The sequence below is a fragment of the Haliotis rubra genome, unplaced genomic scaffold, assembly GCF_003918875.1.
Source record: "Haliotis rubra isolate DU_JTF1 unplaced genomic scaffold, ASM391887v1 Scf1080, whole genome shotgun sequence".
Lineage (NCBI taxonomy): Eukaryota > Metazoa > Mollusca > Gastropoda > Lepetellida > Haliotidae > Haliotis > Haliotis rubra.
The window spans coordinates 27,043-39,275 of NW_025764982.1; the positions used below are offsets into that span (position 1 = coordinate 27,043).

The window sequence follows — 12,233 nt, forward strand, 5'->3', positions numbered from 1 at the left end:
TTAAACGTTGCATACTCGTCGTGTCTCGTCGTGTCTCGCCGTGTCTCGTCGTCACTGATTGCAACAATTATGTTCAGGTACACTGCTCAACTGTATGAATATTTCGTACTTAACAGGTGCTTGAAACATCCTTGCCAAAATGGGGCACATGTGTTCAAGATGGCGACGACTACCACTGTGAATGTCTTGCCTTTAAAGAGGGATTAATAACTCACGGAGGAAAGAATTGTCCTGTGCTGTTGCGGGGTTGTGAAGATGTTCATGCGTGTCAAAACGAGGCCGTGTGTGTTCCTGTTCTTCTGGATGAAGCTAAAAATCTCCATGGCTATACGTGTTCCTGTGCCCATGGCTACATTGGCAAGGTCTGTGACACAACTACGATGATGACGTTGTCGACGTCAAGCTTCATCAGGAAGACCTATACTTCCGGGTTCAACCTCACAATGAGGTTCAGGACAGCACAGTCTAATACGGTAAGTGAGACAGTGAGTGAGTTTAGTATTACTTCGCACTCAGCAATATTCCAGCTATGTGGCGGCGGTCTGTAACTAACTGACTGGAGACAATTCAGTGATCAACAGCATGAGCATCGATCTACGCAATTGGGATACGATGGCATGTGTCAACCAGGGCAAGAGTAATTTGGAAGCTTCTGCATAATCATAGATCATTCTTGTATAGAACATTCCGAAGGTTTTCAGACTCTTTAAGGAGTGATTGAGTTACGATTTTAAGTCGCACGGCATTATTTCAGCCATATCGTGACTAAATCTAGTTAAATCATCACAAACCTGTCAAATGAGGTCCATAAAACAACTAGAATATCACAGATAGAAATGCAGTAATGTACTATGTAAAAAACTCAACTCAAAACTAATTCCTCAAATTACTCTTGCAAAACCCTTCAAATGCGGCAACTGCTACTGCCCGCTTTGAATCTTCACAGAAACAATGCAATACGATTACAGCGGTTTGTATCAACAAACTACACTGCCTTCAATCAATATGCCTTACTTGTTTGTCCTTTCAGATTTTGCTTTACAATCGGGTTGGAAACGCATTCGTCAGCGTTGAGATCGCAAATGGCTCTCTGTATCTGGTATCAGGCGATTCTGCTGGCTACAATGACACCCAAGAAGCTCTGACATCACTTCCGCTTAGTGACTCGCACTGGCACAGCCTCAGTTTGGTGTACAACAGTAACACCACCCCTAACCCTGATGGACCCTCTATGTAACACGACTGAAGATTGCATCTTATCCTCTCCCGGTCCCACTTCCGCTAGTTCACTAAGAGAGAATTTCATTGGTCAGGTTCCTGTGACTCCATGGAAACAGGGTACATTGTCCAAACTCGATTTTGATGGCTGCGTGGAAGATGTCTTTTTCAACACTGATGTACTCATTCCTGACAATTACGGTGTGGCCGAGTTCCATGGCATCAGCATGGGTTGCCCAGCATGCCTGAGTGGGACGTGTAAAGGCTTTGCCCAGTGCCAGCCTCGTGGAACTAGAGGCTTTCGGTGCGTCTGTACCTCGGGAACAAACAACGGTGTATGTCTCAGTGGTAAGTTGAGTAATAATGGGAGAGCGACAGAGTGAGTGAGCAATCGGGTTAAACCCCTTGGAACATAAAAATGCAGAAAGTTTACACTTCAAAATCAGATTGGGCCAAACTATCACCACACTTTTCAAAATGTTAACAGGCTGTAATCATAGATACAAAGTACAACTATGACATCATGCATACGGGGAACATTTAACTGTGGTATTTTTCATGGCGTATCAGTTCGATGTAGGCGAATAACCCACGCTATTCAGGTCCTCTAAGGCTTACGAGAGCAAAGCTAAGATTCTAACCCAGCATTAGGATCCGTGTGTCACTAAGGGACGCAACTCTGCAGAGGTAACTTTAGGTAGCTGTCACTACTTCCAAATGGGTAGATAATAGATATACCACAAGATATAGACTATATGTCAGCAACTATCAAACACCGCAACTATTGGCCCAGTGAAAAGTGAAACGAAATAGACTGCATAAACTGTGCTTTCGGCCCTTTGTTTGCAGTGTTTGGCGACTGGGTTCAGACTTGTACTGTATTGAGTATGTTTCTCATTCTTTTTCCAAATCAAATTTTTCTTGCCACAGCTGGAATATTGCTGAGTTCGATCTACAGGTAAACCCACCGAAAACAGGAAAATACACAATGCAAATTTCATCCAAGACAGTTTTGTAGTTACGAAATGCTTTTGTGTGTAGCCTTACATCGTGGTGTGACTTTTTAATTTTAAATCACTCGCTAACATCGTGGGTCGAAGTTCACAATATCAATCACTTGGTTAGCTGGTCAAGTCTCCGTTATTTACAAGTGGTTGTCATGCAGTTGGAAATTTACTGTCTGTAAAAATCCAGCGATACTTGGTCAGTACATTTTGCTAACTTTGAGAGGCAATTAAAAGTTAGAGCAGTATGGAAGGGTAACAATATCTGATCTTAAAGCAATGTGAAGTTAACTGGCATCCCCACGCTACTGCATTCCAAATTCACACATTACGGAATAAAACTTCCCAAACTTGTATATATGCCTCACAATCTTTATTCTGCTCACCTGTTCTGTTATTGGGCGGTGGGGTAGCCAAGCGATTAAAGTGTTCGCTCGTCATGCCGAAGACCCGAGTTCGATTCCCCACATGGGTACAATGTGTGAAGCCCATTTCTGATATTGCTGGGATATCGCTAAAGGCGACGTAAAACCCAACTCACTCACTGCTCTGTTATTCTGTTCACCTTGTTAGAACCTACACCAAAACGTCGCTCATCCATCCAGTCGTTGTTCATCTATATATTGTTATCCTTTCTTGGTCTTCGCTTCTGTCTCGGCTGATCCATCCGTATACATATTACCATGTTTCTGTCACCCAGATAACGGAGTGACGTGTAATTTTGATGCTGGTATGTGTGGATGGGTCCAGTCAACTCAGGATCAATTTGACTGGACCAGGTACCAAGGAACGACGAGTTCTTCTGACACCGGACCATCGGGTGATCACACATCGGGATCAGGTTTGTACGAAGAGAGTTCGCCCCAACTTGTAAAGCAGCCGTTATTTTTGTAGTTTGGACAACTCTGTTGCACTTGAAACTTAAAATCGGATTATATGTCCCTGCTCAATTCCTTGCAATATTGAAATCAGTGTTCGTGAACTTTCAAGAAGGAAATATATTATGATATGGCCTTAATGAACGACTAAAGTCCGTTTGGCTCAAAAAGCGGACCGATGAATTGCAATCTAACTCGAAAACTAATAAACATAACATACTCAATAAAACGCTGATCATAATGAAAGCAGCATACCCACTCTGTGAGGTTTTGCAGAATTTTGTCCCCCCAACAACAAAGTTGTTTAACAAACTATCATTAAAATATTGACATAGTTCACTATTTGTTACGAGGAGGAGTGCAGAGAAAGGGACAGCAAGGTGTTCCCGAAGCACGTCTACAGAAAAAGTTATTTATTCATTAACCTGTGCTGTGCCGTCTCCATCCGTTCTCGCACACCTGGCTGTCCCTTTCTCTGCACTCCTCCCTCGTAACAAATAGTGAACTGTGTCAATATTTTAATGATAGTTTGTTAAACAACTTTTTATTTTTAGGACAAAAATTCTGCAAAACCTCACAGAGTGGGTATTATGTCTTTGATGATCAGCGTTTCATTGAGTATGTTTTGAGCCAAACGGACTATATATCATATGCTGTTCAGGCAACCGATACACAACTACTTAGGGGTATGTTAAACCATATTCATCAGCGAATTTATCTTACAGATAGTGTTAAGACTTAACGTAACGCAATGTAGTTTCCTGTAAGGCCTTTAACTCTCTCGAGATTGGACAGGGAATGCTCATCACTCCGTTGCATTAGATAATCTAACCAATCACAGAATGTTTCCATGTTACGAAACATGTTACATATTTCCTATAAACAGCCAACAATAGACCACATCCAGCATCAGATATCGTCTTTACTGGACCGCTAATGTTTTATTGTGTGTCATTTCTGACAAGTATTTAGTTAAATCAATTCTTTTCTTGTCACTATATGGCTGCAATATTGCCAGTGCGACGTAAATGTTAACTCCATCTCACTCACTCATCCTGGACACGTGGAGGTCCTGGATAGGATTGGTCTTCAGCAACCCATGCTTGTCTTTAGAAGCGACTATAGGGAAGAGGTGGTCAGGCATGGTTAATGCCTTCTTGTATCCAAATGGCGTAGATCGATCCTCATAATGCACATCACTGGTTTGTCTGGTTCAATTAATTACAGACCGCCGGGGGCGGGTATGCCTAGTGGTTAAAGCGTTGGTTCGTCACGCCGAAGACCCGGGTCTGAATCCTCACATGGGTACAATGTGTGAAGCCTATTTCTGGTGTCCCCGCCGTGATGTTGTTGGAATATTGCTAAAAGCGGCGTAAAACCAAACTCAGTCAGTCAGTACAGACCGCCGTCATACAGATGGAAAATTGCTGAGTGCAGCGTAAGGATCACCTTCCTTGATTGGCTCAGTATGGTGCTGAACAATGTTACTAATTTTGTATTATTGCCCTTAGTTGTTTCCACCCGTGAAGATCTAGGTTAGAATATTGATCTTCAGTAAGCCATGCTTGTCGTAAGAGGCGACTAACGGGATCGGGTGGTCAGGCTCGCTGGTTTGGTTGACACATGTCATCGGTCCCCAACTGCGCAGATCGATGCTCATGCAGTTGATCACTGTATTGTCTGGTCCAGACCTCGATTATTTACAGACCGCCGCCATATAGCTGGATTATTGCTGAGTGCGGCGTAAAAACTAAACTCACTCACTCACATCAGTGGTTGAATGTTGGTAATTAATGGGGTTTTTTTAAAAGTCGGTGAAGGGTTTATGAATAACCGGGTCCCGATCCATTAAGCGTTCGTAACGTTACGACCTGTCGTAACTCTATCGTTTGTCATAGACTTACGAATACCGTAGGGCTACGAACGCTTTGTGGATCGGGACCCTGGTTTCAATATCGTTTAGCGTTTTCAGAATCACATCAGTATTTTGTCTGCGTAGGAAGCGGACGTACGTAAGGTAAGTAATGGTCATCGGTGTTTACTTGTTTACATCTATATGTTTCCATTATACAAAATGAAGGCAATTCTTAAACTAACACCAATCTTCTTTCAGGAGCATATATGTACACTGAAGCATCCAGTCCGCGATCCCAAGGTGACACTGCTTCACTCATCTCTCCACAATTCGACGTCAACAGCGATATGTGTTTCCGGTTCTACGCGAACATGAACGGGAACTCGATGGGCTCTTTGCAGGTTTTTTTGAAGAGGTACACTGTTAATGCTCTCTGTTCCTACACCCAGAACAGTCCCTGATTTAGCCATTTCAATAGATGGTATTACCTTTGCGAAAACCTTTTTTCGAACACCTGCGTGTCATCACTATTGGATATTGATTCATATACACCTCCATAGGAATCGTGACGCGGTTAGAATTGGTCTTCCGCAACCCATGCCTGTCGTAGATGGATGCTCACAGTGTGCATCACTGGTTTGTCTGGTTCAAATATTTACAGACCGCCGTCATACAGATGGAAAATTGATGAGTGTAGCGTAAGGAATAAATTCCCTTTGATTGGCTCAGTATGGTGCTGGAACAATGTTACTAATTTTGTATTATAGCCCTAAGTTGTTGCCACCCGTGAAGATCCGGGTTAGAATTGATCTTCAGTAACCCATGCTTGTCGTAGGAGGCGACTAACGGGATCGGGTGGTCAGGTTCGCTGACTTGGTCTACACACGCCACCGTATCCCATTTGCGGGAATCGATGCTCATGCAGTTGACCACTGGGTTGTCTAGTCCGGACTGGAACATTCACGGCGTTAGATAGCAAGCAAGCAAACAAACAAACTAGGAATTGTGTATTACAAAGGGTGTGTTAACCAAATATTATTTTGCTTATTTATTTTTAATATTTCGGTTTTGTTTAATCCGACTGAGATCATAAGGTCAGAGAGACATTTTTTCAAAAGACGAAAGTTACATAATCCATTCTTCCTGATGGCATAGTATTCCCAGAGTACACATGAAGAATTCACAAAACATGCCCACAAAACATATTAATTAGGGTCTCGTTGGATTTTCGTTTCCCTAAAATTGATTTTGAGCATGACAAAGGCAAGAGTTCAAAACTGGTTTAACATCGCGCTGAATCGAAACACCCAATCTCAACATATAGATGTGTGAATGAAGGTATGAATGAATAAACGAATGAATAAAAAAGAAAAATGAAGGAAGCAAAAATGAAGGAAGGAAACAATGGAAAATTAATGAACGAATGAGCTCATGTGTGAACGGACTAACGAACGAATGAATGAGAGAAAGTGAATTAATTAATCAGATTAATTAAAAATATTAATAAGCCCATCATTTTTCTCTTCAGTACAGTGGCAGGAAGACCACTATCTTCTCGCAAAGTGGAAACCAGGGTGCAAGCTGGTTCCCCTGTTGTTCCCAGCCTGCCGCAACATAACAGCGTGCGTATTGAAATCAAGGGCACCGTCGGCACTGGCCTCTACAGCGACATGGCCATCGACGACGTCGACCTCCGTATGGGCACTTTGCCCTTAAAACACAGTATAGTTATAGCGTATTATCTCAAAGTCGACATTTTCGACTATATCGAAATTGCAGTGATTTGGCCTATAAGCCCAGTACCTTCATGTGCGTAAATCAAGTATAAATTGTGCTTGGGTATACTATACGCAGTCAAGTGAATCAATATAATTTGGAACAAGGATTATGCTTAATTTGTATTTTGTTGATTAAAACTAAAAATGCCTGGTAAGCTAAATTACCTGACAACAGGTGTTCCTGAAACTTGAAATCATGGTGCATTCCTTCCCTTGTACACATTTCTGGTAAACGTTTTATGTGGGTGTTTTTCCACCAAGTAAATATTGGTAAACTCTGAGTTAGTAAAGGGTAGGGATTCCAGGCAAATGGCTGGGAAAACTGGAATGTGTTCAGTCCAGACTAAGCAAACTTAGGCTCAGTATTATTCGTTACACTGCTATGCTGAGTCTAATAAACCCCAGTAGAAGGTCGCGTCAGCTAACCTTTGACTGACCAATCAGAACACAGCTTCCCAAATCGCGAAAAGTAACATTCGCACATACCGTTTGAAGTTTTCCTCGAAAACTGGTATCCGAATGCTATTTCCGCACGATCGCGTCCGACTGAAACACACGGAGGACACCATTTTTCACGGTCGCGTCTGTCAATATTCCAGGATAATATCTTGCGGAAATATAACCTAAAAAATAACGATGTCATCAGAAACCCCGAAGTGCATATACTGCAGGTCAAACATATGTGTTTTATACGGATTTTCGTTTGTCGAGAGATCAGTGTCAGCGACCGGGGAAGAATAAATCTAAAACCATTTTGTAAGTCCCGCCGAACCCTAATAGTAGCCCTTGTCGGATTGGTTAAATCCGTTTAGCCGTCTCCCGTTTGATTGACGGTCAGAGGTCGCTAAAAGGTTTGCTCTTCTACTAGGGTTTGTTAGACTCAGTATTGCAGTGTAACAAATAATACTGAGCCTAAGTTTACGAATAATACTGAGCCTAAGTTCACTTAGACTGGGATGTGTTGTGTTTGGGATTGGGTGATTGAGTGAGTTTAGTTGATAATGAAAAATGAGGGATGGCGAAACTAATCACAGCTATAAGTGGATGGGCATAAAGGACGCACCCCTAAGAAATGTACTAACTGTACTATTTGGACGGGGAGTAAAAGAGGCATGTTACATGTTTTTACAGTTATAATAACTTAGGGTTCGCAAAATATTGTACAGTCTTGAGTCCAGTCACACTCACAAGCCCCTGGGGCTCAAACGAAAGTTCCTCATTTCATCTTGCTTTATCTTAATGTAAAGATTGGTTGAATAGATTGGTTGAATAGATTGGTTGAATAGATTGGTTGTTCGAGATGTGACAAATCATCACATTTCTCTGGCGTGTAGCAGAGATACCAGCTTGCCCCCTAAGAGCTCTGGACAGGTGAATGTCATCAGTGTAGAGCAATTCGAAAATATGCCCATCTTCCAAATTGAGTGTTAACTCGTGAAAAAATCGTACTTTTGGTGTAAATGGTTAACTTTACCTGCAGTCTCTAGCAGCTGACGGGTATAAATCCAGCTAGAAAAACTGTGCAGGAAACAGAAGTATTGTAAAGTCCCTCGGTCTCTTGTATGGTTGCCATCCGTTGCTGGCGATCTCTCGCCAATTGTATTTCGCGTGCAGTTTATTGTTAGTGTATTATTTTAATTCTCCTTGATCTCGATTAAACAAATATGATAACCTAGCAATTTTATTATCCTTCGTTGACAGGGTTTTATAAATTATATGTATTTTTTATGAATTTGGAACTAGTTTTAGTCACGATATGGCTGGAAATATTGCCGATGTGACTATGAATTTTAACTCACTCACTCACTCACTCGTGTAAAAGTCTCTGGAAAATGAAGATATTTCCCTTTCGCACTAAAAAGTAGCTTCCCTCAAGTATAGGTTCTGAATCTCAGTTCTCCTTGATTATGTTTTTTTCTATTTTATTTCTTACAAACGTGAGAAAACCGGTATCAAACACGTGTGTTCGATCGATTTCAAGGATCGTGATATGTTACTCCATGTTGATGACCTAAGGTCAGATTATGAAGGTTTACTTTCCTGATTATTCGTGCTTCAATTGAACGTAGACTCTGTTACTCATGCAAGACACCTGCATTCGTGTTATTTTTGCAATTGCATCTCAAACAGGTATTTATGCAATGCAACAAGCTCAGAATAGATAAGAACATTACCCATTTCTTTCACATAAGAACATCAATAATTTTGTTATAAATTCCTTTATCTTCTGCTATTTTAGATTCCAATCATCAATTCAAAATGGCTTGAGCAATAAGTGATACCTATCTAAGCAATATGTGAATACCAACGTTAAGGCGGGTGAGTAACAATGGGAGCGTTTGTATAGTTACAATATTAATCAGAGTCAAAACGCACTGTACCATGTACAAGATGAAATGTTTGCAGAAGTTCATGAGTGCAAACACGTCCTATCGAATCAACCCAACCTATACTGGCACCGTACACAACTCACTGCTTACAATATTCCAGTTTTCCTTTTCCTGTATAAACATTCCTCATTAACATTCAAGATATTATCAAATGCAATCACACTTCATACTCGCAATACTGTAACAAAAGTAACAACCCAAGTTGCAGTGTTTGGGATCCGTCGAAAACAAGAGTGAGTGAGTGAGTTTAGTTTTACGCCGTTTTTAGCAATATTCCAGCAAAGCACGGCGGGAAACACCAGATATAGGTTTCACACGTTGTACCCATGCAGGGAATCGAGCCCCTGTCTTCGGCGTGACGAGCGAACGTTTAAACCACTAGGCTACCTCAACGCCACATGGAAAACAAGAAGGCTGTGGCGAAGAAGAGTAGTCCCCTCATTGTGAACGTAAAAGCAGCAATGTCTCATTCCTGCAACACGGGCTACGCTGGAACAATAACATAAACACTTCAATATGTTATATTGTCTAGGGGAAGGGGACGGGGAGGAGGAGGAGATTAAACGTAAACTTTATACAAGTGCATGTATGCAAAGTTATACAATAAGTCCTCCGACGACAACTGCATCCAAACTCAATGAGCGACACAAACCGAAACATGAAATCTCATTAACCTATTCAGACAATGACCTACTTTTTCAGCCGATCCGAAGTTTTTCGTGTGAAAGTGAAAATAGACATCACAAACAACTATGGTTACACTAAATTCTAATTCCTTGTTTCATATTGAAATGGCATTTACAAATCAAATACACTGACCGGTTAACCATTGGTATGTCACCCAACATGGACGCCCTGATCTGGCAACAGAAACAGATACATCTCATGTGAACCATGTTGTGTGGCAAGCCCCCAAAGCATTTAGTTTGCCTGTATCAGAGGGTCTTCACAGTCCATGGTATCAACAACTGAATGAAACTTTCACAGAGTTCCTCTCAAAAATGAGTGTATAATATGTCCATTCCTATATGACACCATTATCCAAAAGCACCCACATACAAGATTACATCGAAGGAGCTACCGGTACGTTTTGCTGAAATTAATCACTTTTTTCATCCCTCTTGAATTTTTTCAGAAAATCTTCCCTGAATGATGTACATGTTATTAATCAGTATAAAATGTAGCAAGTACTTCGTGCAAATATTGCGAAACTAAATCTTTAGAATATGTAGGAATGGTCCCTTTTTGCGAAATGAAGTGCCAGCGGGAGAAGGCTGGAATGAATACAGGATTATTGGCGCCTTTAATTTCGCCCTGCAACAACATAGAGTGGGTTTGGTAAGGTTGAGAAATTAGGTCGACAGAAACTTCAGAAAAAAACGTTGTTCTCAATATCATTTAGACTGGTGCATTCCCTGAAATAAATTAAAAACTAACAGTTTTTGTCTCTTCACACTTGTGCGTTCTGTTTGCGTTAATTCACATTGAAGCTATGTAACATTAAATGTACAAGTACAACCAGAAATTATTGAGAATTTAAAGATTGAATTATTTTTTTTTTCACTCATTACTCATGTATTAAATGTGAATATTAGCAGAACATAACTCCAGATTCAAAGACATGTGAACAGTTAGTATTTTGTCAAGTCACCATGGGCAGCAATGCAGGCTTCAATGCGGCGGGGCATACTTCTAATCAAAGAAGTTAGAAAGTCATGGTCCATGCTGTCCCAATATCGGACCACCTCTTCTTTCATTTCAGCAATATTTGTCAGATTTTTCTTATTGACACTTTCCTTCATAAGTCCCCAAACATTTTCTATTGTATTTAGGTCAGGGCTATAGCTTGGCCAATCAAATAATGTCATATTTTGGGTCCGAAACCAGGCCTGTGAATGCTTTGAACGATGCTTTGGGCCGTTGATCTGCTGGAATATCCAAACATTTCCAAAGAACACGTGAGTAGATAGAAGTAAATGTCCCTCGAGAATATCTGTGTACTGTTCACTGTTCATATTCCCCCTCAATACACAGAAGGGCGTTGCCCCTAACACAGATATTCCACCCAACACGTTAAATTTCGGACTGTACTTTGGGTGCTGATACAAAGGTTTTTCAGTTTGTTTGGTCCAGAACTTCAGTGTATTAGGAAATAGACACACAGAACTTTCATCTGAGAAAATCACATTGTCCCAGTTAACATTTCTATGCTGTAAGCACAAGTTCAACCTTCGCTCCTTTTGTTCAGGTTTCATGATCGGTGATGGAATTCCTCGACGTTTCTGCCAACCCATTGCATGCAGCTCAGTTCTGATTGTCTCCTTACAGACAGCCACAGTTCCTCTATCAATCATATCCAGCCTTCAGTTTTCTAAACTCCTTCGTTTGTTTTTAGAAACAAGAATACCAAGCCGCCTCCTGTCACCGACAGTCAATTTTCTAGGCCTACCTGCGCCTCCCTGGGGATCAATGCCATATTCATTTGCAATCTTTTTCAAAACACGATAAACAGTGGACAAAGGGATGCCTGTTCTACTTGAAATCACTTTAGCTGATCTGATCTCCTTGTTATAATACTCTAAAATCAACCTCCGCTTCTCTAAATCATCCATACTGAGGATCACTGAAAATGTCGTCTGCTAGCAAGTAAACAAAAGGGGATAACTCTTCACAAACTGATGAAACAGGATTAACGGAGTTGTCTCTCTTGAATGAAACCAAGCACTTGATGGTAAAGGTTGTTTATACTAGAAATCCAATTAAACAAATACCTAAAATTCTCAATAATTTCTGGTCAAAATATATTTACGCATTCCGGGTTTTGTTGTTTAAGGGTAAGAGATACATTGATACTTCGTGAGTTAGTGAGTCTAATGTTGCTTTTAACAATCATATCAGCCTCATGTTCGAAGAAATGCAGATGCTAACATTTACCACTTCAGAGGAACTTGGTTAAAAAGACTGCACATGTGTGTCTGATGTGGACATTTATCAATACAACATTCACTGTGCAGATGTGAGTCCCTCTGTCCTAGCAAGTGCTCTATGGACCAGCCCACCAAGGCACTGTCTGAACCCGGTCATCCAGCCAATGAGTGCAAGCGCAGCAA

The 12,233-nt window shown here is 41.1% G+C and overlaps 1 protein-coding gene across 1 annotated transcript; it reads left to right on the plus strand.

Annotated features, from left to right (window-relative positions):
* Nucleotides 1-202: 202 nt before the first annotated feature.
* Nucleotides 203-8,227, plus strand: LOC124281833 (MAM and LDL-receptor class A domain-containing protein 1-like). The gene is made up of 6 exons (XM_046717831.1): nucleotides 203-473; nucleotides 1,031-1,566; nucleotides 2,923-3,063; nucleotides 5,214-5,370; nucleotides 6,484-6,650; nucleotides 8,214-8,227. Exons 2-6 carry the CDS (start codon nucleotides 1,221-1,223, stop codon nucleotides 8,225-8,227), a joined length of 825 nt encoding a protein of 274 aa, XP_046573787.1. The 5' UTR covers nucleotides 203-473; nucleotides 1,031-1,220.
* The last annotated feature ends 4,006 nt before the right edge of the window (nucleotides 8,228-12,233 follow it).